Raw genomic sequence first — 20,974 nt, 5'->3', positions numbered from 1 at the left:
AGTCTGATTGATTCTAGTGAACTGTCCATTCAGTGAACTAATAAAAAAATATTATATAAATTAGGCTGTAATTTTTAATTATACTATGTATAATTAAGATATGAAATGAGGAAGCAAAGTTCTCACATTTTTTATTTTTTGCTACTTTTTTTTAATTAAATCTAAATTCATGTCCCAGTCAATGTAATTAATAGGCTATTCTAATTATTAAAACCAAGTATAAATCTCATCAGTTTAATGCTTTTAAGCATTTTACATTTATTCCAAAATAATACCTAAAGGCAGTAACAATTTTTTAATTTTAATTTAAACAATATATTTTAACAATTATGTTTTATTTATGAACTGATGTTCAGCTGTTCTTTTTAATGAGAAACTAATTTTCATTCACATTTTTTTTTATTAGTCCTTACTTTAACGGCATTATTGTTCATTTAGACTGATTCGACAACGTGCACAAACACAAGAGGCGAGATTTATCGTATGAACCAATCACAGTCGATCTTAACCAGTCATATCCAATCATATCGCAATGAAGGCATTGGCTCCTCTCATGTGATTTCCCCCTCCCCCCTTTCATTCTCAATTAACCCCCACCAAACCCACCACATGCTTTAGGGGTCTCTTAAAACTCAATGGGCTCAGGGTAGACGAGAGAGACGCGGACTCCCGCTGTAACTTTACCTGCTGGTGTCTCTGTTGGACAGTTTTACTTTAGAAAACAAGTAATTGTTACACTTTTTATGTCATATTTTGTAATATGTTTTATTGTTTTTTTTTTTTTCTCATCCAATTTGTTCAGGAGACACTGCCTCCCTTGTCTCCTCTGGGAAAACACCCCTGCGTATTGTTCTCTTAAAGAATTAATAACTTGCCGTGTAGTTAACTACTTTGTATCTTGACTGTCATTTCACCGTATTAAACTCTGAGTAGCTTGTAGTTTCAAAGTATCTTCTCCAACATAATTACAAGCTTTTGGTTGCATCATAAATTATAATGGCAGCTTAATATATTAAGTTGTTTAATATGTTTGACCGCTCACTGATGATTTAATAGTCTGTTAATGATAAACCACCTCCAGAGTGTGTATAGCTGTGTGTGTGTGTGTGTGTGTGTGTGTGTGTGTGTGTGTGTGTATGTGTGTGTGTGTGTTCTTCCTGTGGTATTTGGATGTCATTCGTGATATGATCTTTTTAATTAAAATGTGACTCTCTCACTTAAGGTTAGTGGATGCCTTTTTGCTTATCTAACACTCTTAGGGAAACATTTTGAACACTTCATGCAGGAATAGAATGCATTGACTTAGCTTTATATAGACTAGATTAAAGCATATTCACTGGGATTTGAACCCAGGACCTAATAGGAGACTTAAAATCTGGGGGGGGGGGGAAAGATATAATCATTATGTCATACACACACACAGATATATTGTTGATTTGTAATAAAATATATACCTTGAAAGGTCTTTAATAGGGATGCACCGATCCGAATCGGCCGATCATGCTTGCGCGTTTTGTCAGTAAAGCCGGTTCTGTAATCAGCGGTAAATGCCATCAGGTGCGTGATTTCACGTTGAGCCGTATATACTACACACAGCCGTTGTTTACCGACGAGCTGCGCAAATCCATGTTCATTATCAGTGTGAATGTGCGCAGCTCGTCAGTGAACAACGGCTGTGTGTAGTATATACGGCTCAACGTGAAATCACGCACCTGATGGCATTTACCGCTGATTACAGAACCAATCTCTTATCTTTTGGCTCTTTCATTGTGGGTCATGTTTTTCATGGGATTCGTACCCAAAATTTCTGCATTGTAAGTCCAATTCCTTGCCAGCTGAGCTACGAGCAAGCATGTTATGTCCGTAAAGTGAAACACATGGAACGAGTGTTCATTTCTGTTGGAAACTGCAGAGATATGTACTGGAGATATGTTTTCATGAACATTAGAGGGGGGTAAAACAGCGAGCACTTGTAATCATTTTCGTACAAAGTTATGATTACAGATCCATATGTTTCACTTTCTGGACGTAACAAGCTTGCTCGTAGCTCAGCTCAGTGTATTTCACGTCTTGCAAAAATGTTTCCACAGGTACGTTTTCAAGCTTGTTACATTTGTAAACGAACCATATGGAACTGTAATCATAACTTTGAATGAAAATGATTACAAGTTACTGTTTTGCTAGTGTTCATTTCTGTTGGAAACTGCAGTGAAATGTACTTATTGGTACATATTTCCCATCTTGCGAAAAAGTTCCCATAGGTATGTTTTCGTCATAAGACCAGGTAGATATTAGTATATATGACCATATATAGTATATAGTACTTTTCTGTCTATAAACAAAGCATTTTATGTGCATAAAGGCAAATATAGCATGAGTTGGCCTGTCAGAATGCATCATAAAGAGCAGGATTGTGATGTTAGGGCAAATGGGTTAACTCAGGGGTTTTCAAACCTGTCCTGGAGCCTCCCCTGCCCTGCACATTTTGTATGTCTCCCTTATTAGGCACACCCAATTCAGGTCTTGCAGTCTCTACTAATGAGCTGATGATTTGAATCAGGTGTATTAGATGAGAGAGACAAGCAAAATGTGCAGGGCAGGGGAGGCTCCAGGACAGGTTTGAAAACCCCTGGGTTAACTTATTTATATGTGGCTTCAGGGTAGTTACGATATTAACAGCATGACACAGAGGTACGATAAAGTTTGTGTATGTGAAATCTTCAGGGTGATCTTTAGCTATCTGAAAGATGAAGAAGAACGCAGTATGGAATATTTAGATTGAGTACATGGCTTTGCCTCCAGCTTGAAGCTGTAACCTATTTAGCTATTTTAGTAATGCTGGAAAACCCTGTAGTTCCCATCGATAAAATAACCCTGGGGTGTCTGTAATGAGGGCAGCAGCACGTGCCAACGAACATATGCAGCCCTCTTTCAGGGGCTGAGGTTGACCCCGCAGACTTCTGCAGCATAATCATGAGCGCTGCCAACATTTCTCCACAAGTCAGCGGCCCACTTATCTGTCACTTGGTCTGGGTGGGCTAAGATGATCAGAGAAAACTGCCACTTTTCACGCCTGTCTGCTGGAGACCATCACGGCCTCTATTTCTCTTTCGAGAGGGTGTGAAATGGAGGGTTTGAGTTTTGAAGTACCAAGTAAGCACCTGAGTTAGATGGTGAGGGATGAAATGATGGAATGAAGAGAGGGGTGGAGGGAGAAAGAGAGGGAGGAACGAAGAGGTGGAAAGGTGAGTGCTTGAGATGGGTACGGACAGAGGAGAAAGCGACGTGGAGAATGTGAATGAGCGTGTGCAAGAGCGAGGAGAAGCTGAGGGGAAGGGAGTGGAATGAGAGGAGTGTATATGGAGGACAGAGGGAGGGGTGAAGAATGAAATGGAGTAAAAAGCAGTGTAAGCACTTTTTCGCTTCACTGGAAAGTACATGAGGAGTTTTCTCCAAGAGGGAATTCCTAGAGAAACTGCCTTTCTTTTGGAGCGCTGTTCACAACTACTTTGTGTCTACTCCGAGTCTTATGTAAAGCTATAATTCACCCAAAAATGAAAGTCCTGACATTATTTACTCATCCTCATGTGATTTTTGAAGAATATCCTGGGCACAAATCAATATAATCAAAGTGAATGAGGACTGGGGCTTTGAAGCTCCAAAAAGGCACAAAAAGCTCCATAAAAGTGGTTATTTTGACTCATGTGCGATATTCAAAGTCTTTTGAAGCCGTACAATAGCTTTGTGTGACAAAAAGACCAAAAAAAAAAAGTTAAAAAGTAGCAATGTCTGATTCATGAACTAATTGTTCTTTTGAATTTAATCTTTTCAATGAATTAAGTTCACAAAACTAATCTAAATGATTTATTCACAAATCAGACAGATCAGACAAATTCTGACTGTATGTTCCTTTGACTAGTAGAACTTACTGGATGAGTCATTTGGACCACTTTTATAGTTCTTGTATTGTGGTTTTACCATCTTCTTGAAGCTTGAAAGCTCCAGTCCCCAATTCATTGTAAAGGTTTTATATGAGAGTGAGCTAACAATAACAGGACTTTCATTGTTGGGTGAATTATCCTTTTAAAACATGACCACAGCAAAACAGGCTTGTTTGTGAAATTCAGAATGTTCACAAGGTCATCCTACTTTCTTTTAATTGGATAAAAATCTAATATAGAACAGTTCACAGACATTTCTTTAACTAGACACTTTCACCGGGAGGTAAATTCTCAGAGTTTCAATGAGGACGCAAACAGCAAGCTCCATTATTAGGCCATAGGGGATGCTAAGTGTTAATTAGCATTGTCTCGAGAGGATGAAAAGTATCTGTTTTTCTTCAAGAGGATAACATCTTTGAGGGACTCCGCATGATATAAATGGTTGTGGCAGTTATTATCCACAAATAGAGACGAAAGGCACACTATAACACTAATCCAACACAATTATTTTAAAAGCATGTGTAGTCAAACTAACAAACGCAACACCTTAACAAAAACTGTTGTGCATTGTAATCCACACCTGAGTTGCTGATGCTGTCAACATTATGAGGAAATGTTACATATTATATTAGCACTGGTTTTCAGTGGTTTAAAGTTACCACTTTACAGGTTTGTTGACTCTGTAATATAAATTCGGTTCCTCGGAGCCCATGGTGTCCTCAGGAGACGTAGCACAGATCTGCAGCTCAGTTGGAAGCAAAACTTTTCCACTGACTAATCTAAAGAGTTTACTCAAGCCTCCAGAGAATACATTGTTATTTCCTTAACTCATTTCTCGGGTACAGAATTTGCTGAATAAATGAATACAAATGTCTTTGTTCTGTTTGTAATGGAATTTGTCTAATTTACTTTGTATTAAGTTTGCACTGTTAAGATGAGCTAAATGTTAGTAATACTTTCTATATTTCTATGTCTGAAATACCATACAATACCATATATACTGGTAGAAAAAAAAAACGGACACATCTCGCATAATTGCATCTTTAGGAACATAAAGGAACTCACTGAAGCTGTGCTCACAATAACACTAGGAAACGTTTGTGTAATTGGGTGCATAAAATGTATATTTAATTAAATTGGGAAACTGCAGTACAAAAGTACAATTCCTTTCAGAGTTTGTGCTTTGAGAATCTATTCTTTATTCTTCCTTTCTGAAAGAAGAGTATTCCTTCATAACAGCTTGTTATCATAGTCGATAAATGCCAATCATGTTCGGTCTTTACAGAGTTTGCTTTGAATCGAGATTATTCTATTGAAACTCATTTCTTTTTTTAGATCTGCATGAAGATAATGCAATGTCTCAGTACAACACAGAACACTGATCTCTGCAGTGTGTGAACAAGCTTCATTCAATGCTGAGCGCATGTAAAACATTGGATATTTTGTGGAATTAGTATGTGGAATTTGGAACATGAAGTAATTGCAAAGACTTTTCATTAGAGAACACAGCAAATATACAGGATTGTGCAATAAAATGGATAAATACACAAGTGCTTTTTGGGTCCAGATGGTGTTTGTGTGACCCATTTGATTTTATATTAGGCTCATTTGTTGATTAATGTAATTCATTTAATAATTAAATACACTTTTTGGTTTTGTTAGCAGTTGGCACCAAAGAATAAACTTTTTTTCTGTGCTTCCAAGCAATACTTTTGGACCACCTCAGACCTGGACTCTCCAAAGTGTACTTCCTGCAGGCCGTTCCCCTGTGGTCGTGTCATGGCTAAATGCCATATTCATTTAATGCCACTCCATACCATCCCTCTGGACATGAGCGTTCCAGAGCTTGCATAACTCTGCCTTGGCCTGTTTTATCATTCTTCAACAGGCCTTTATTTATATATTCTCTTTCTCAGATGATAAATGGCACAAGGAATTTAATTAGAGCTATGGGAGGAGAAGGGGCCTGATGAATCTGATACTTTGTGGCTCTCACACACAAATCAAAGGTGAAAGTGCATGTGTGTGTGGGACAGCGGAGCAGGGAGATGTCATTACCACAAATGGCGTGATGTGCCTGTCAGGTGTGGTGGAATTAACTCACTCATTCTGATCTCAACAGCTGAGAGACCCAGGGAAATCACTAATCTGTATGCAGGTCATTTGTGGACACGACAGGAACCGGAGCAGAAAATGATTCCTTACTCACAAGAGCCTGGGCCAGACAATTTACTGTAATGAATGATATTCCTACTAGTCCTTCAGAAATTACATCTGAAAATATTTCCACTCTGAAATACTTTCAGAGAATATGTTTGAATGAAGCTTTCAGATTATATGTTCTTTGAGAGCTGACAATGCCAGGGTTATGTATTTTAGGTAACAGTTAACAATACTGATGTAAACTGTGGTCATTTCTGATAAAAATGATTGAACCTTATGGGACTACCATAAAAATGAAGCAATTCAGATGCCCACTTAAAAGAAGAGTTCACCCAAAAATGAAAATTCTGCTATTATTTTCTCAACCTCATGTCATTCCTAACCACATTTGCTGTTATTGTTATTTGTTTTGTGAAACACAAAGTATAAGTTTTGATGAATTGTTACATTTTGCATTGACATTTAAAAGATTAGTACACTTCAGAATCTAAATTAGAAAAGAAATTAAGGAAATTTGAGGAAAATGTTCCAGGATTTTTCTTTGTATAGTGGATTTTAATGGGGATCAGAGGGTTGAATGTCCAAATTACAGCTTCAGTGCAGCTTTAAAGGGCTCTACATGATCCCAGCCGAGGTTTAATGGTATTATCTAGCGAAACGATCAGTCATTTTCTAAAAAAAATAAAAAAAAATATATACTTTTTAACCACAAATGCTTGTCACTCGTGAAGCACCAACCCAGTGTTTACAAAGTGAATGTGTAAAGACAGTCAAATGCCCTTTACAAATAAAAAAGCTAAAACAATTACGTGAGATGATTTTGAATGTTGGAGGAGAAAATTAGATGGATTTTTTCACCTACCTTTTTTAACTGAAGTACACAGACAAAGAACTAACCGTGCATGACCTTTCCAATGTGATTATGCAATGCATAATTGCAGAGCTAGTGCAAGATGAGCATTTGTGGGTGAAAGATATGTAATTTATTTTTACAAAATGGTTGATTGTTTCACTAGACCTTTATTCCTCAGCTGGGATTGTGTAGAGTCTGCATTAAAGGAAATTTGATCCCCACTATATAGTAAAAAAAACCTGGAATGTTTTCCTTAAAAATTTAGTTTCTTTTTGACGGAAGAAAGACAGACATTGGGTGAGTAAATTATCAGGAAATTTTAATTCAGCAGTGAACTAATCTTTCAACGCAAATAATAATAGCACACTGCAATAGCAGATCTATAGCAATCGCCATTGTTCCTACTGAAATGCAATTGTACACAATAGTTATTATCCTTTGAATCAACCCCTACAACAAAGCCAGCAGCTAATGAATGTGTTGGCATACAATCACTGACATAAATGTGTCTGTCAGGACCTCTAAGGATAGGGAGAATTAGTTGTTTCATTTCTTATTCATTAAATAAGTCTTCCCATTGCAGTGTACCACAAAGCAGGAACCTTGATTTTATATGCATTCTCCACACATTACCATTTCCACAGCCGTCCCTACGGATTATCCAGACAAAAACAAGTCTGGTGGAATCAAACTATGGCAGACTGTTATTAACAAAATTATTTCAGTGGAAACCCACAAACTGCCAAACCTGCTGTGTAAATGTGCGACCTAGTAAGGTATGTGAGGGCTTGCCTTGCGTTAAAGATGTCTGGTGGGACACAAACAAACCTGTTGCCACAGTCCACCATCCATTCTGCAACATGTTTACACACTTATATACAACATAGTACGATAACTTTGCATTCTACTTTTATTGTGTGTCATGTTTACTAATGTTTTGGCGATGCAATACCTTGTTTATCACACCAGTAGAGCTTCTTCAGTGAATCTCTCCAGCATCGGCATCAGCTTTGTGATTTAGAGTGCACACTCAATACTGTAAAACATTCAGGGTTTTTTTTTTTTCTTCCAGCGTTTGATGCTTGCCCGCAGCTTTGAAGCAGCACTCCAAAACCTAATTAATATAACAGATTGTCTAGCAGCACACAGACTGTGACAGTCTGGAACTCTCAAACAACAAGAAAATGTTTGCACTCATTTGGTTATATGGGATCATTCATAATTATTCTTTTCAAAAGAGCAAAGTTAATGCTTAATTTTACTTTGTGGCTTATAAAATGGCAACAGTTTGACTTTAGGCATCTTTGAACAAACAGACTCTCTATTGTTTACCATCTGTGCAAAGGTTTTGTTCAGATGTAATAGAATCACCACACATTAGTTCTGTTTATTCTGACGCTCAACACATTTTCACTTGGACGGCGATTAGACCTGAAGTGATGTTCTTTTCCGCCTACCTCTGAACTCCTTTTGGCTTCTAGAACAAAAGGTCACAATTATGGCCTGACGGCTCTCATGCCCACTGACTTGTGATAAATGAGACTGGTATATATAATGAAGAGACCCACCTTTGGGGAGAGATAGCAAAAGGTCAAATGACTGTCAGGTTGGCACAGATACGTGGGGTTGGAGGGTGACAAGCATCATTAATTATGAAGTGGGACAATCAGTTTAGAGCCGCTAAGACAAAGATTTTGATGTCAAGGGCCCCTAAATATGATAATCCAGCCCATTCATAAAATAGAATGCAATATAGACTCATATTGTCCTATGCAAATGCATTTACATGAACTATGTGCGGAATAGTAGTTGTGTTAATTAAAACACATGTTGTGTTTGTAAAATAAAATAATTGTCTGTCCTGACATTGTCCTAAAGCCAAAACAATTAAGTATGTATTAAGTTGGCAGTGTATCTTTTTTTTTTCCGACCAACTGTTAGAGCAATGTTAGATTATATACCGAAGAGAATAATTTTATAGCGCTTTTCACAATAAATACTGTTCCAAAGCAGCTTTACAGAGAATATTGCCTTACATCCCCCAGTGAGCAAGCTGAAGGCAACAAACGCGTTAGGAAACTCTCCAGAAAGATACAGTACAAATTAGTGGTGGGCCGTTAATCTATTCTCAAAGTTGGGTTGGGAGCTCTGTCTATACTACGCAAGCTATGATGACTTTCACCTTGATATTTTAGCGCGGATGTATACCTAGCCGAATTGCACTGTAGGGGGCGAGAACGAGTCTTCGAACCTGTGTGTATGCCTACTGTGAAATTACCACATCAAACGAGACGTGCTAACATGGATGCAGCTATAAAGCCGCCGGGTTTGCTTCAGGGCAGGGGAGTTGCTAGACCCTTTTTACAGGGGCACGTGCGTGAGTTATAATTTACTTTGATAATCCCGAAATAAAGACATTAAACTATATGCAACAACTGAACTGACGCTTCTAAAAGCAACACAGTTTAACAGAAGACTATGCACGCAGATATCCATGCCCGTGCGCGTCTGTGTATTTAACTGCAACGTGCACGTCGCGCTGCCTTTTACGCAGAAGTACATGCAGTGTAGGAATAGTTGGTTACACAAGTTTGTATAGTTAATTGTGTTGTAAATGCAATTGTCAAGAAGTTTGTGATGCCTTTTGGAAACAGGAGATGAGCCCCTGGTCTTATCCACCACCTGGCTTGAGAAACCCGTTCTCAAAGACTTACTTTTAGTCATTATTTGGGTAGCACACATATTCTGAATGCCTTCGGCAGAATTCAAATTAGCCATTTTAATCTAGATTAATCTAGATTCCAAGATTACAGTGAGATTAATCTAGATTAAAAAAAATAATCTATGCCCACCACTAGTACAAATATAAACTCTTCTTTAAAGTATGCACATTGCATGTACCGAGAAATAAGAAATGTCTCTTAACAGAATGCAGTAATAATCTCATGACTATTTCCTTTAAAACAGTGGAATGAAGTGTAATACAATATTAAACACTGCAAAAAATGCTTTTCTTACTTAGATTTTTTTTGTCTTGTTTCCAGCTAAAATATCTAAAAATTCTTAAATCAGGAAGGATTTTCTAGATTAGTAAAAAATTATTTTCTTGTTTTCAGAAAAAAAATGAGTCAAAATTAAATGCATTTTTGCTTGAAACAAGCAAAATAATCTGCCAGTGGGGTAAGAAAAATAATCTTGTTTTCTGTTTGAAATAAGATTTTTTTTGCTTACCCCATTGGCAGATTATTTTGCTTGTTCTAAGCAAAAACTCACTTAATTTTGACTTGTTTTTTCTGAAAACAAGAAAATAATTTTTACTTGTCTAGAAAATCCTTCTTGATTTAAGAATTTTTAGTTCCCCTTCAGTCGTTTCACTACGACGTTACATATGGGAACTCGCTTGAGAGACCAATCATCTCTGAGCCTTATTCAAAAGGCCAATGAAAATTGGTGAGTGGTATTTGCATGCCAAGCCACGCCCCCGTACATACGGGTATATAAGATGGCGGCGTGCAACCACTCATTCAGATTTTTGCTTCAGAGCCTTCATGTTCGAGCCTTCAGCATTCAAGATTCTAATACGAGAAAGAGTTCTTCTAGAGTTCACGCTCGCTCTCCGCTGGCGTGCTGCCAAACCACTAAAAGCGTGATCTAAGAGCATTGTTTGGCAGCTGCCGGCATGATCCTGCGGGCTGCTGTTCTAACTGCATTTGCAACAAGCGAGCAGCCCCGACGAGTGCACAGCCGCCCCGCGGCTCCTCCCTCGGCAAACCAGGATCACAAAAGAGCGAATTTCTCACGGCTGTTAAGACGTTCTTTTCAGAATGGCTTTCCGGCCGTGCGGTAGTTTCCTCACCTCAGCGGACGGACATGAACTCTGCCTCACGTGTTTAGGCTTTGAGCACGCTGAGGCGGCGTTCACGGATGGTTCATGCCCACATTGCGAGCGCATGTCGATGTCCACGTTGAAGTCCCGCCGCTCGTTCGCGAGCCGGCTCCCCCCGCCTTCCTCCCACGGTAAGTCGTTGAGCCGTCAATGCTTTTCGGCTGCCGCAGTGAGACGCGGGGGGGACATTCAAGTTACTGTACAGAATGTACTGCCGGCCCAGAAAGCCCCGCGGTCTTCTGTATCTCAGCGTGGCCCCGTCGAGTTCCCGCAGCAGTACGCTTCCCCGCCCGCCGGGCTGAGCGTCTCCTTCGGTGCTCCAGCAGAGGATGAGATGTCCATCGCAGCGTCAGAGGGAGAGTCGGACGGTGAGGCGGATGCCCCGGCGGTGCAGCGCCCCTCCGCGGTCGCTACCCCGTCGGAGGCCGACGCCGAACTTTCGGCTATGCTCCTCCGAGCCGCCAGGGGTATCGGCCTTGAGGTCCCCAAAGAGCCTCCGGCCGATCCCTCGAGGCTGGACGACTGGTTCCTGGGGAGGGCACCGACGGCACCGCCACACTCTCCCCCGGTGCTATTCTTCCCGGAGGTGCACTCTCGACGGCGGGGCAGCCCGGGGCTATGTGGCGGTTCCACAGGTCGAGCGCGCCGTTGCGGTGCACTTATGCCCGTGGGGCGCTGCCACCTGGCGGGACCGTCCACATCTCCCCTCCAGGGCGTGCAAACTTTCTTCCACCCTGGCAGACCGCGCCTACCATGCTACTGGCCAGGCTGCCACCGCCCTGCATGCTATCGCCACCCTCCAAGTTTATCAGGCCCAAGCGCTTAAACACCTGCACGAGAGTGGTCCTGACCAAGGGGCTACGGGCGACGAAGGTCACGGCGCGTTCCCTTGGCCAGGTGATGTCCACCATGGTGGTCCAGGAGCGACACCTATGGCTGACCCTGGGCCAGATGGCAGACACCGACAAAGCACGCTTTCTCGACGCTCCCATCTCCCAGGGTGGCCTATTCGGCGACACCGTTGAGGACTTCGCCCAGCAGTTCTCGACGGTCCAGAAGCAGACGGAGGCCATAAAACACATCTTGCCCCGCTGCGAAGCCACCATCCTGCCGCCTGGCCCCCCGCCTCCGCCTGCCCGTCGCCGAGGGCGCCCCCCCGCGGCTCCTAAAACACCAGCTCCGTCGAGCTTCCCGTGGGAGAGGGACGCCGCCCGTGACCCAGGGACCGGCTAAGAACACCCGCAGACGAGCTATGAAGCGTCCCTGACCCGGAGGTGGAGAAGATCGCTCTTCTGGGAACGACTACATCTGCGTTCCCGCTCCCGGTGGAGGGCCGGGAGTCACTGTGCACTCATGTAACATCGCTGGTACCCACAAAATCACAAAAAGAGCCAATTTTCTCACCTCCTGGGTTCCGGCCCCGAGCTCCCTTCCAGAGCAGCACTTCGCTTCCTTGGAATTGTACTCGGAGCCCCACCATGTCGCCAGCGCGGGAACCGGGGAAGAAGGTAAGCGCTGCTCTACGCAGCCAGACTTTTCTCCAGGACGTTTATCCTTCTGGTCAGGGTCAGGGTTTTACAGTCCCTACTTCATCGTGCCCTAAAAGAGCGGTGGGCTAAGACCCATCCTGGACCTCAGAGTCTTGAATCGGTCCCTTCTCAGGCTGCGGTTCAAGATGCTCACGACGAAACGTATGCTAACATGCATCCGTCCCCAGGATTGGTTTGCAGCCATCGACCTGAAGGACCTTTCACATCTCGATTCTTCCTCGACACAGACCCTTTCTTCGGTTTGCTTTCGAGGGTCGAGCGTATCAGTACAAAGTGCTCCCATTTGGCCTGTCCCTCTCTCCCTGCGTCTTCGCCAAGGTCGCGGAGGCAGCCCTGTCCCCTCTTTGGCAGACAGGCTTTCGTATCCTCAACTATCTCGACGACTGGCTTTTCATAGCCCACTCGCGAGATGCGTTGTGCGAACAGAGGGACCTTGTGCTTCAGCACCTCAGCCATCTGGGCCTTCAGGTCAACCGAGAAAAGAGCAAACTCTCCCCAGTGCAGAGGATCTCTTTCCTCGGTGTGGAGCTGGACTCGGTCAACAAGACAGCCCGCCTCGCCAACGAGCGCACGCAGTCAGTGCTGAAGTGTCTGGAATTATTCAGACACAAGACAGTGGTTCCTCTCAAAACATTTCAGAGGCTCCTGGGGCATATGGCAGCTGCAGCCGCGGTTACGCCGCTGGGCTTGCTTCATATGAGACCACTTCAGCGCTGGTTACACGACCGAGTCCCGAGACGGGCATGGCACCGTGACACACTCCGGATTGGCGTTTCCCTGCAGTGTCGCCACCTATTCAGCCCGTGGTCAGACCCTGCCTTCCTATGGGCCAGAGTGCCTCTAGGACAGGTGTCCAGGCATGTCGTGGTTTACACGGATGCCTCCACCACGGGTTGGGGTGCTGTATGCAACGGGCAAGCAGCATCGGGCTCCTGGACAGGACCTCGACTGCAGTGGCATATCAATTGCCTCGAGTTGTTGGCTGTGCTTCTGGCCCTTCGTCGCTTCCGACCGATGTTGCGTCAGAAGCACGTGCTTGTCCGCACCTGACAGCACTGCGACTGTGGCTTACATCAATCACGAGGGCGGTCTCCGTTCCCGTCGCATGTCACAACTCGCCCGCCGTCTGCTCCTTTGGAGTCAAACGTGGCTGAAATCGCTATGTGCCATTCACATACTCGGGGAACTCAACCGTGCAGCCGATCAGCTCTCACGGCAAACTAGAGCTTAGATCGGGCCCAAAAAATGAAAACCGATCCTACCCGAGTCCGTGCACCTTGTGTCCGAGCCCGACCCGGTCCGACACATTAACTTTAATTATTTAAACCCGACTATTTAATACGTGAGCCGTTATAACAGAAGTTCTCAACTACAATTCTAAGTTGTTTGAACTACAGAAATTAGTTTAGATTCATCTTAATGAAAAATGCAACAAGGACGAAGCATGCAAACTGCATTGTTTGTTTATTCAGAATGGATCGACACATATGTTGTCACTGCCCGCGACTTGTTGAAAATGTTTCCATACCTCCGACTTTCCTCCAAACTTGCTCAAAGTTAATTCCCCCGTTTTAATTTTTTTTCTGTACGTCTTCAAGCTCCATGTTGCACTTAAGCTATACACATACACAATACAGCACAGCTGGCCCGGTGTTATGTGTGCCAGTGGAGGAGACGCTGTCACGGGAGCTAGAGCGTTGCTGCGCATGATTGCAAATTGCGCAACTTTGTAGACCTACACGTGTTGCTCAGGCCGACTTTGCTAAAATATTCGTATAATATTTATAATTATGTCATAGCTCTCCACCCAATTAGGCTAATTAAGTAATGATTTAAAAAAAAAAACACACACACACACACAAATGCTTGATCATGGCCCCGCCCAGCCCGGCCCGGCCCGAAGATAGTGGCAGGAAATATCGGCCCGACCCGGCCCACGAGGAGCAGGTTCTGTTGGTTGCGCCACATTGGCCCACCCGGACCTGGTTTCCAGAACTCATTTCCCTCGCGGCAGCCCCTCCCTGGAAGATCCCCTTGAGGAAAGACCTTCTCTCTCAGGGGATGGGCACAATTTGGCACTCGCGCCCCGACCTTTGGAACCTGCACGTCTGGCTCCTGGACAGGACGCGTCAGACCTCACCGGCCTTCCACAGGCCGTGATAGAAACCATCACTCGTTGCTGCCATAGCAGCGTATCACGATGCAGTAGATGGAACATCTCTAGGTAAGCACCAACTCATCGTGAGGTTCCTGAGAGGTGCGAGAAGGATTAATCCTCCCAGACCGCACCTCGTACCTTCTTGGGATCTCTCCGTCGCCCTTCAGGGCCTACGGGAAGCCCCATTTGAGCCTCTTGCATCAGTTGAGCTTAAATTTCTGTCACTAAAGACAGCGCTCCTGATTGCTCTGGCCTCCATTAAGAGGGTAGGGGACCTACAAGCTTTCTCTTTCGACAAAACGTGCCTGGAGTTCGGGCCCGGCGATTCTCACGTCATCCTGAGACCCCGGCCCGGTTATGTGCCCAAGGTTTCCACCACGCCTTTCTGCGATCAGGTGGTGAACCTGCAAGCTCTGCCCTTGGAGGAGGCAGACCCAGCTTCTGCGCTGCTGTGTCCAGTTCGCGCCCTACGCATATACGTGGACCGCACTCGGCACTTCAGACGCACCGAGCAGCTCTTTGTCTGCTTTGGAGGTCAGCAGAAAGGGAATGCTGTCTCCAAACAGAGGTTGGCTCATTGGGTGGTTGATGCCGTCTCCCTGTCATACTTATATCAGGGAGAGCCATGCCCCTTAGGTGTCCGTGCCCACTCCACTCGGAGTGTTGCCTCTTCCTATGCGTTGGCTCATGGTGCCTCACTAGCAGATATCTGTAGAGCTGCGGGCTGGGCGACACCTAATACCTTCGCCAGGTTCTACAACCTTCGCATAGAGGCCGTGTCCTCCCGTGTCTTAACTTAGACATCAGCTGAGCGGGAGAACGGCTGGTGTCGGCTTGCTGCGCCATTCCTACAGGATCTGTGCGCTATTCCAGTATGTTCCCTTCAGCGAACTCTGGGTCCTCCATGCCCCGCAGTCAGGCCTAGATGCGGAGTAGTTCCTGACTGTGCTCCTGCCGGGTCTCCTTCGCCCCGCAGGTTGTGGCAACATGTCTCAGTATTTTTCCAGTGGTCAGCCTGAGGCCTCTGTTTCCCTCGTATATCCCTCAAGTTATAGATATATTGAATTACCTTTATTCCACATGTTAAGATCTCACGTGCTCTGCCCCCCCAACCTCTGCTTCAGTACATCTGGCATCCCTGTGGGGCCCCCCCTACCGGTCCTCAGGGCGTTGGGAAGGTTACGTTGCAATGTCCATCTGTTGACACGTCCGCCTGTCAGCATGTGGGTTGTGCGTAACGCGGCGTCCGGCTCGTGGCCTGTTCCATGGGTCTGTTCCCATATGTAACGTTGTAGTGAAACAACTGAAGGGGAACGTCTAGGTTACGTAGGTAACCCTCGTTCCCTGAAGGAGGGAACAGAGACGTTACATCCCCTGCCACGGCCTGACGTCACGCTGACGCCGGCTCGATCCGGCTCCTCAGCAAAAACCTGAATGAGTGGTTGCACGCCGCCATCTTATATACCCGTATGTACGGGGGCGTGGCTTGGCATGCAAAAACCACTCGCCAATTTTCATTGGCCTTTTGAATAAGGCTCAGAGATGATTGGTCTCTCAAGTGAGTTCCCATATGTAACGTCCCGGTTCCAAGACAAAATATCTAAGTAAGAAAAGCAATTTTTTTTGCAGTGCATCAAATATTAAAGGCTTAGTTCACCCAAAAATGAAAAATCTGTCATTAATTACTTTCCCTCAAGACGTATCAAACCTGTAAGACTTTTGTTCATCTTCGGAATGCAAATTAAGATATTTTTGATGAAATCCGACAGCTTTCTGACCCTTCATGGACAGCAATGCTGAAACGTCCTAGGACCTGAAAGGTAGTAAGGACATTGTAAAAATAGTCTATGTTACATTAGTGTTTCAACCGTAATGTTATGAAGCTATGAGAGTACTTTCTGTGTGGAAAGGAAACTGTTTTTTTTTCTGTTAAGCACCATCTTTTGACCCCTTGGGGGTCTTCTGATCTCTGTTTGAAAGCATTAAGACATTCAGAGCTCTTTTTGAATGTATTCTAACAAGTATAAAGTCATTACTTTGAGTTTAGTATACAGTGACATTTTAAGGAAGTCTTTGTCATGTAGCGCACAGATGCCCACATTTATCTTGCTCATGGATCATTTACTGAGTTAGCGCAGGCCACATTGATCAGCTCTGTGTGGCGGTTTGTGCAGACTTTTGTGGGGTCAGTGCACTTCAAGGCTGGCCGGTTGAAACGGCTGGAGTAAATTAGCTGGACGTTTATAGGGCTGGATTCAGACATCAAAGCTGGAATAGATAATGAGGCCATTAGTCTTCCTACCTCAAATCACTCCAAAGAAGATGGGTCTTTTTCACATACGCACACTGATGCATAGGCACATATTTTGATTGGACTGCTCCCACAGAATCGTTCTAATCGTGGCAAATGTTTGAAATGGAAATTGATTCTGAGCTATTTATGCACCATTTCAGATGCTGTGACTCTTACACCTCAGAGACCCTGTCAAACTTCTGTATTCAGAAATTCTGCGTTATGGTTATATTTACCTGTATATAACCCAGGAAACATTTACATCTAAATAACATTCAGTTAGACTGCATATTAAATGCATATTCTCCATTAGGTGAACCCCCATTATGAGCAATCGCTCTGACAGTAAAAAACGAAAAAATTATCTCCAGGGATTTTTATTCATTTTATTTTTTTTTCAAGCATAAGATTCAATGTACCATAATTAATGTAATAATGGTATGATCTGATTTCAAAATTACCCCTTTTTGCAGGCTAATTCAGACTGTAAGGGCAAAGAGCATTTATGAAACAGCTGTTGAGCTTACAGCAAACTCTGGCCTCGCTCGCTTTTGGTTTAATTGTTGTTGCTTCGTCCCTTTTAGCTGTGTTAAAAGGATCCGTCCTCTAAATGTCTCCTGTACAGTAAATCAAGACCTCCTGCTCCCAAAACACACTACTAAAAATATATCAGATGGCTTTAAATCATACGCATTTTTCCTCACAGGTTGCATGGGTCAGATGGAAGATGTAATCACGTATGCAAGTATCCAGCAAACTTTGGGGGGATCTGTACAGCTGCTAGGATGACTTATAAAGCCAAAGAAATCCCTGAAAGTTTGTGGACCATGAGGTGTGATTATGTGTCTCTCCCCACATTCAATTCCTGTGGCTCCTGCTGCCAGCTTCTACAATGCCAGAACCTCATAATCCTTGTTAAAGTATCTCAAAGCTGACTTTGACCTCCATCCAAACCGCAGTGGGATCAGCGACGCTCCATCACTGAATACTGAATAATTCTGGCATTAATTTAAGAGCTGATTCTATGAATTGTGGCTGCTGCTGTAAGGCTCTGTGTTTCCACTCATCGAAGCTGTTTAGGAAAAAATCACAGCGGGATTGTGTTAAGAGTGCTAAAGAAGACCATTAAGTCCAGGATTTATTAGTATGGGTTTTATATTAAATAGCAATCAACAATAATAGATACACAGCAGGGTCAGAAATTAACTTTTTTATTAAGGAGCAATATTTGCCCCCTGGAAATGGTTTCCAGGGGCATTTTTTACATTTGTGAGAGCAATTATTTTTGTTTTGTGTCTGCATTTTGGGCACATCACATATCTGGCTTTATAGACAAACATGTCGGTCCATGATGTCTAGTCTAGCGCAAGTTATGCAAAAATTAGCTGTAATGCATTGTTAAATTGTGCTGGGGCATCCCCCCACCCCCTTTTTATGGCATTTTTGTTAATTTTGGTGGCAATTTTGCCACTAGCCCTTGTTAATTTCTGACCCTGATACACGGGCATTTATGGTTCAGAAGTGACCACTATTGTAGCTATAACGTATTATTTAGTTAATATGTTATTCATTTTTATTAATACATGACTTTTTTTTCTCCCACAGGAATACCAGATTGACATTATTTTTGCGCAGACGTGGACAGACAGCCGGCTCAGATATAACAGCACTATGAAAATATTGACTTTGAACAGTAATATGGTTGGACTCATTTGGCTACCAGACACCATCTTTAGAAATTCCAAGAATGCAGATGCACATTGGATTACTACACCAAATCAGCTCCTCAGAATATGGAATGATGGGAAAATACTTTACACTTTAAGGTAAGCCATTTTTTTTCATCTGATAATTGATAGTGAAATGAAATGAATACAAATAAAATGTTATTTATGGTTAAGTGTTTTTACTTAAACTAACCAATAAATGGGGAAAAAAGGAAAATATCTTTTAGCAACATGGCAATCAGTTGCTTTCTATAATTATGGTACTTGAGCACACAGAATGTGCACCGTTTTCTTAGAAATTTGAAATAAAAAGTCAAGAAGCATTTTCTTGACTCTGAAATATAACACTGTTAATGTGAATCACTACATCAGAGACTTTATTGAAAATTTATTTATTCACTACTTTTCATCATTGCAAGATGAAAAGTCAAAAAAGGGAAATTTTGTTTGCTGAACGCAAACTACTCTCAGTCTTGTCAATTCAAATAAGAATCACCCCGACAAGGCCACAAGAAGAAAACAAGTAGATTTTTACGACTTACAAGCATTTGACAAGGTCATAACAGCAATGTATGAAAGGTACAAGGGAAAACTATTTGCAAAACAGAATGTAATAAAGCAGTCACTAGGTCAGTGGTCTAATTTCAGGTTTCTTTCAATTTCTTGCAGCAGGGGTTAAAGCACTTGGGTGATTCTGTGTAATACTGAAGTATTATTTTGTCAGTCAGTACTATTGAAGCTGAATAGTTATAAAATATATAAATAAATATATATAATTTTATATACTGAAAATTATACTTTGTATAAATGAAACTGTAAGGAGTAAAAAGTACATAGTATTAGGGTCAAAAGTTTACACCCCCCTTTCAGAATCTGCAAAATGTTAATTATTTTACCAAAACAAGAGGGATCATACAAAATGCATGTAATTGTAAAAAGATATTTCATGTAAAAAGATGTTTACATATAGTCCACAAGAGAAAATAATAGTTGAATTTTTAAAAATGAAGTTTACATCCCCGTGATTCTTAATACTGTGTTCTTACTTGAATGATCCACAGCTGTGTTTTTTTGTTATAATATAATTGATAGATAGTCCCTTGTTTGTCCCTGCTGTTCTTCATGTCTCACAAATGATTTGGCTTTTCAGCATATTTGTGTATTTGAACCCTTTCCAACAATGACTGTATGATTTTCAAGATTCAACTTTTTATACTGAGGACAACTGAGGGACTCATATGCAACTATTACAGAAGGTTCAAACGCTCACTGATGCTCCAGAAGAAAAAAAAACATGCAGGGGTGAAAACTTTTGAACAGAACCCCCTGGCTCTTAATGCATATTTTTTTCATTCTAGAGCATCAGTGATCATTTAAACCTTCTGTAATAGTTGCATATGAGTCCCTCAGTTGTCCTCCGTGTCAAAAGATGGAAAGTCATTGTTTGAAAGGGTTCAAATACACAAAAATGCTGGGAAACCAAAGAATTTGTGAAACCCTTAAGGATTTTTCTGAAGAACAGCGGGTTTCTCTTGTGGACTATATGTGTCACGTGAAAGATGGGGTCAGGGTCCAAAATGCAGGGAAGTATTTTTAATTTAAACAAAACACAAAAGAACACAAACAAATCAAAACCAAAAGGCCAACACGGCACAACACAACTTGAATATAATACAAAATAAACAGAACTGAAACACGGTCAAGAACAGGATCCGGGAACACAGACAGACTTGAAGACACACGAAGACAGTACAGGAGACAATGCAGCCAGGATGAGTAGTGGGAAATGAGTGTTCTTATAGACCAGATAATTGTGGACAGATGTGAGTGTAATCAGTGCTAATGACTAGACAGGAGTGTACAATTTAGGGAAGTGCAGTGCAGGGAAGGGAAAACAGCGACCTCAGGTGGCTGAGGGAAGCCCCACAGCCCAGATCATGACAGTACCCCCTCTCAAGGGAACGGCTTCCAGACGTTCCCAAAACAAAACAAAAAAATCTGGAGGGAGGAGGAACGGTGGAAGGTGCATCAGGGGGAGGGATGGCGGGCCAGGCCCGTGCAGCGGAGGAACGTGAGTGGACACTGCCGCCAGAGGAACGTGAGCTGACCTCGCCGCCAGTGGAACGTGAGCTGGCCTCACCGCCAATGGAACAAGAGCTGGCCTGGCCGCCAGTGGAATGTCTGCGGGCCCCGCAGCCAGAGGAATGCGAGTTGGCCCTGCAGCCAGGGGAACAGGAACAGAGAGCGCGCTCACCGGCGCGTCCAGAACAGAGAGCGCGGTCACCGGCGCGTCAGGAACAGAGAGAGCGGTCACCGGCGCGTCCGGAACAGAGAGCGCGGTCACCGGCGCGTCAGGAACAGAGAGAGCGGGCACCGGCGCGTCCGGAACAGAGAGAGCGGTCA

General features: G+C 43.1%; 1 protein-coding gene across 1 annotated transcript in view; it reads left to right on the top strand.

The window, feature by feature from the left end:
* gabrg3 (gamma-aminobutyric acid type A receptor subunit gamma3) overlaps nt 1-20,974 on the top strand; it is a 136,535-nt gene that overhangs the window by 64,213 nt on the left and 51,348 nt on the right. The window contains 1 exon segment of the mRNA XM_073851311.1: nt 18,450-18,670. Coding sequence (XP_073707412.1) covers nt 18,450-18,670 — 221 coding nt within the window.

The sequence above is a fragment of the Garra rufa genome, chromosome 12 (genome assembly GCF_049309525.1).
Source record: "Garra rufa chromosome 12, GarRuf1.0, whole genome shotgun sequence".
NCBI classification, from domain to species: domain Eukaryota; kingdom Metazoa; phylum Chordata; class Actinopteri; order Cypriniformes; family Cyprinidae; genus Garra; species Garra rufa.
Note: the sequence above shows the minus strand (reverse complement) of the source record. Positions and strands in the feature narration are given on the sequence as shown.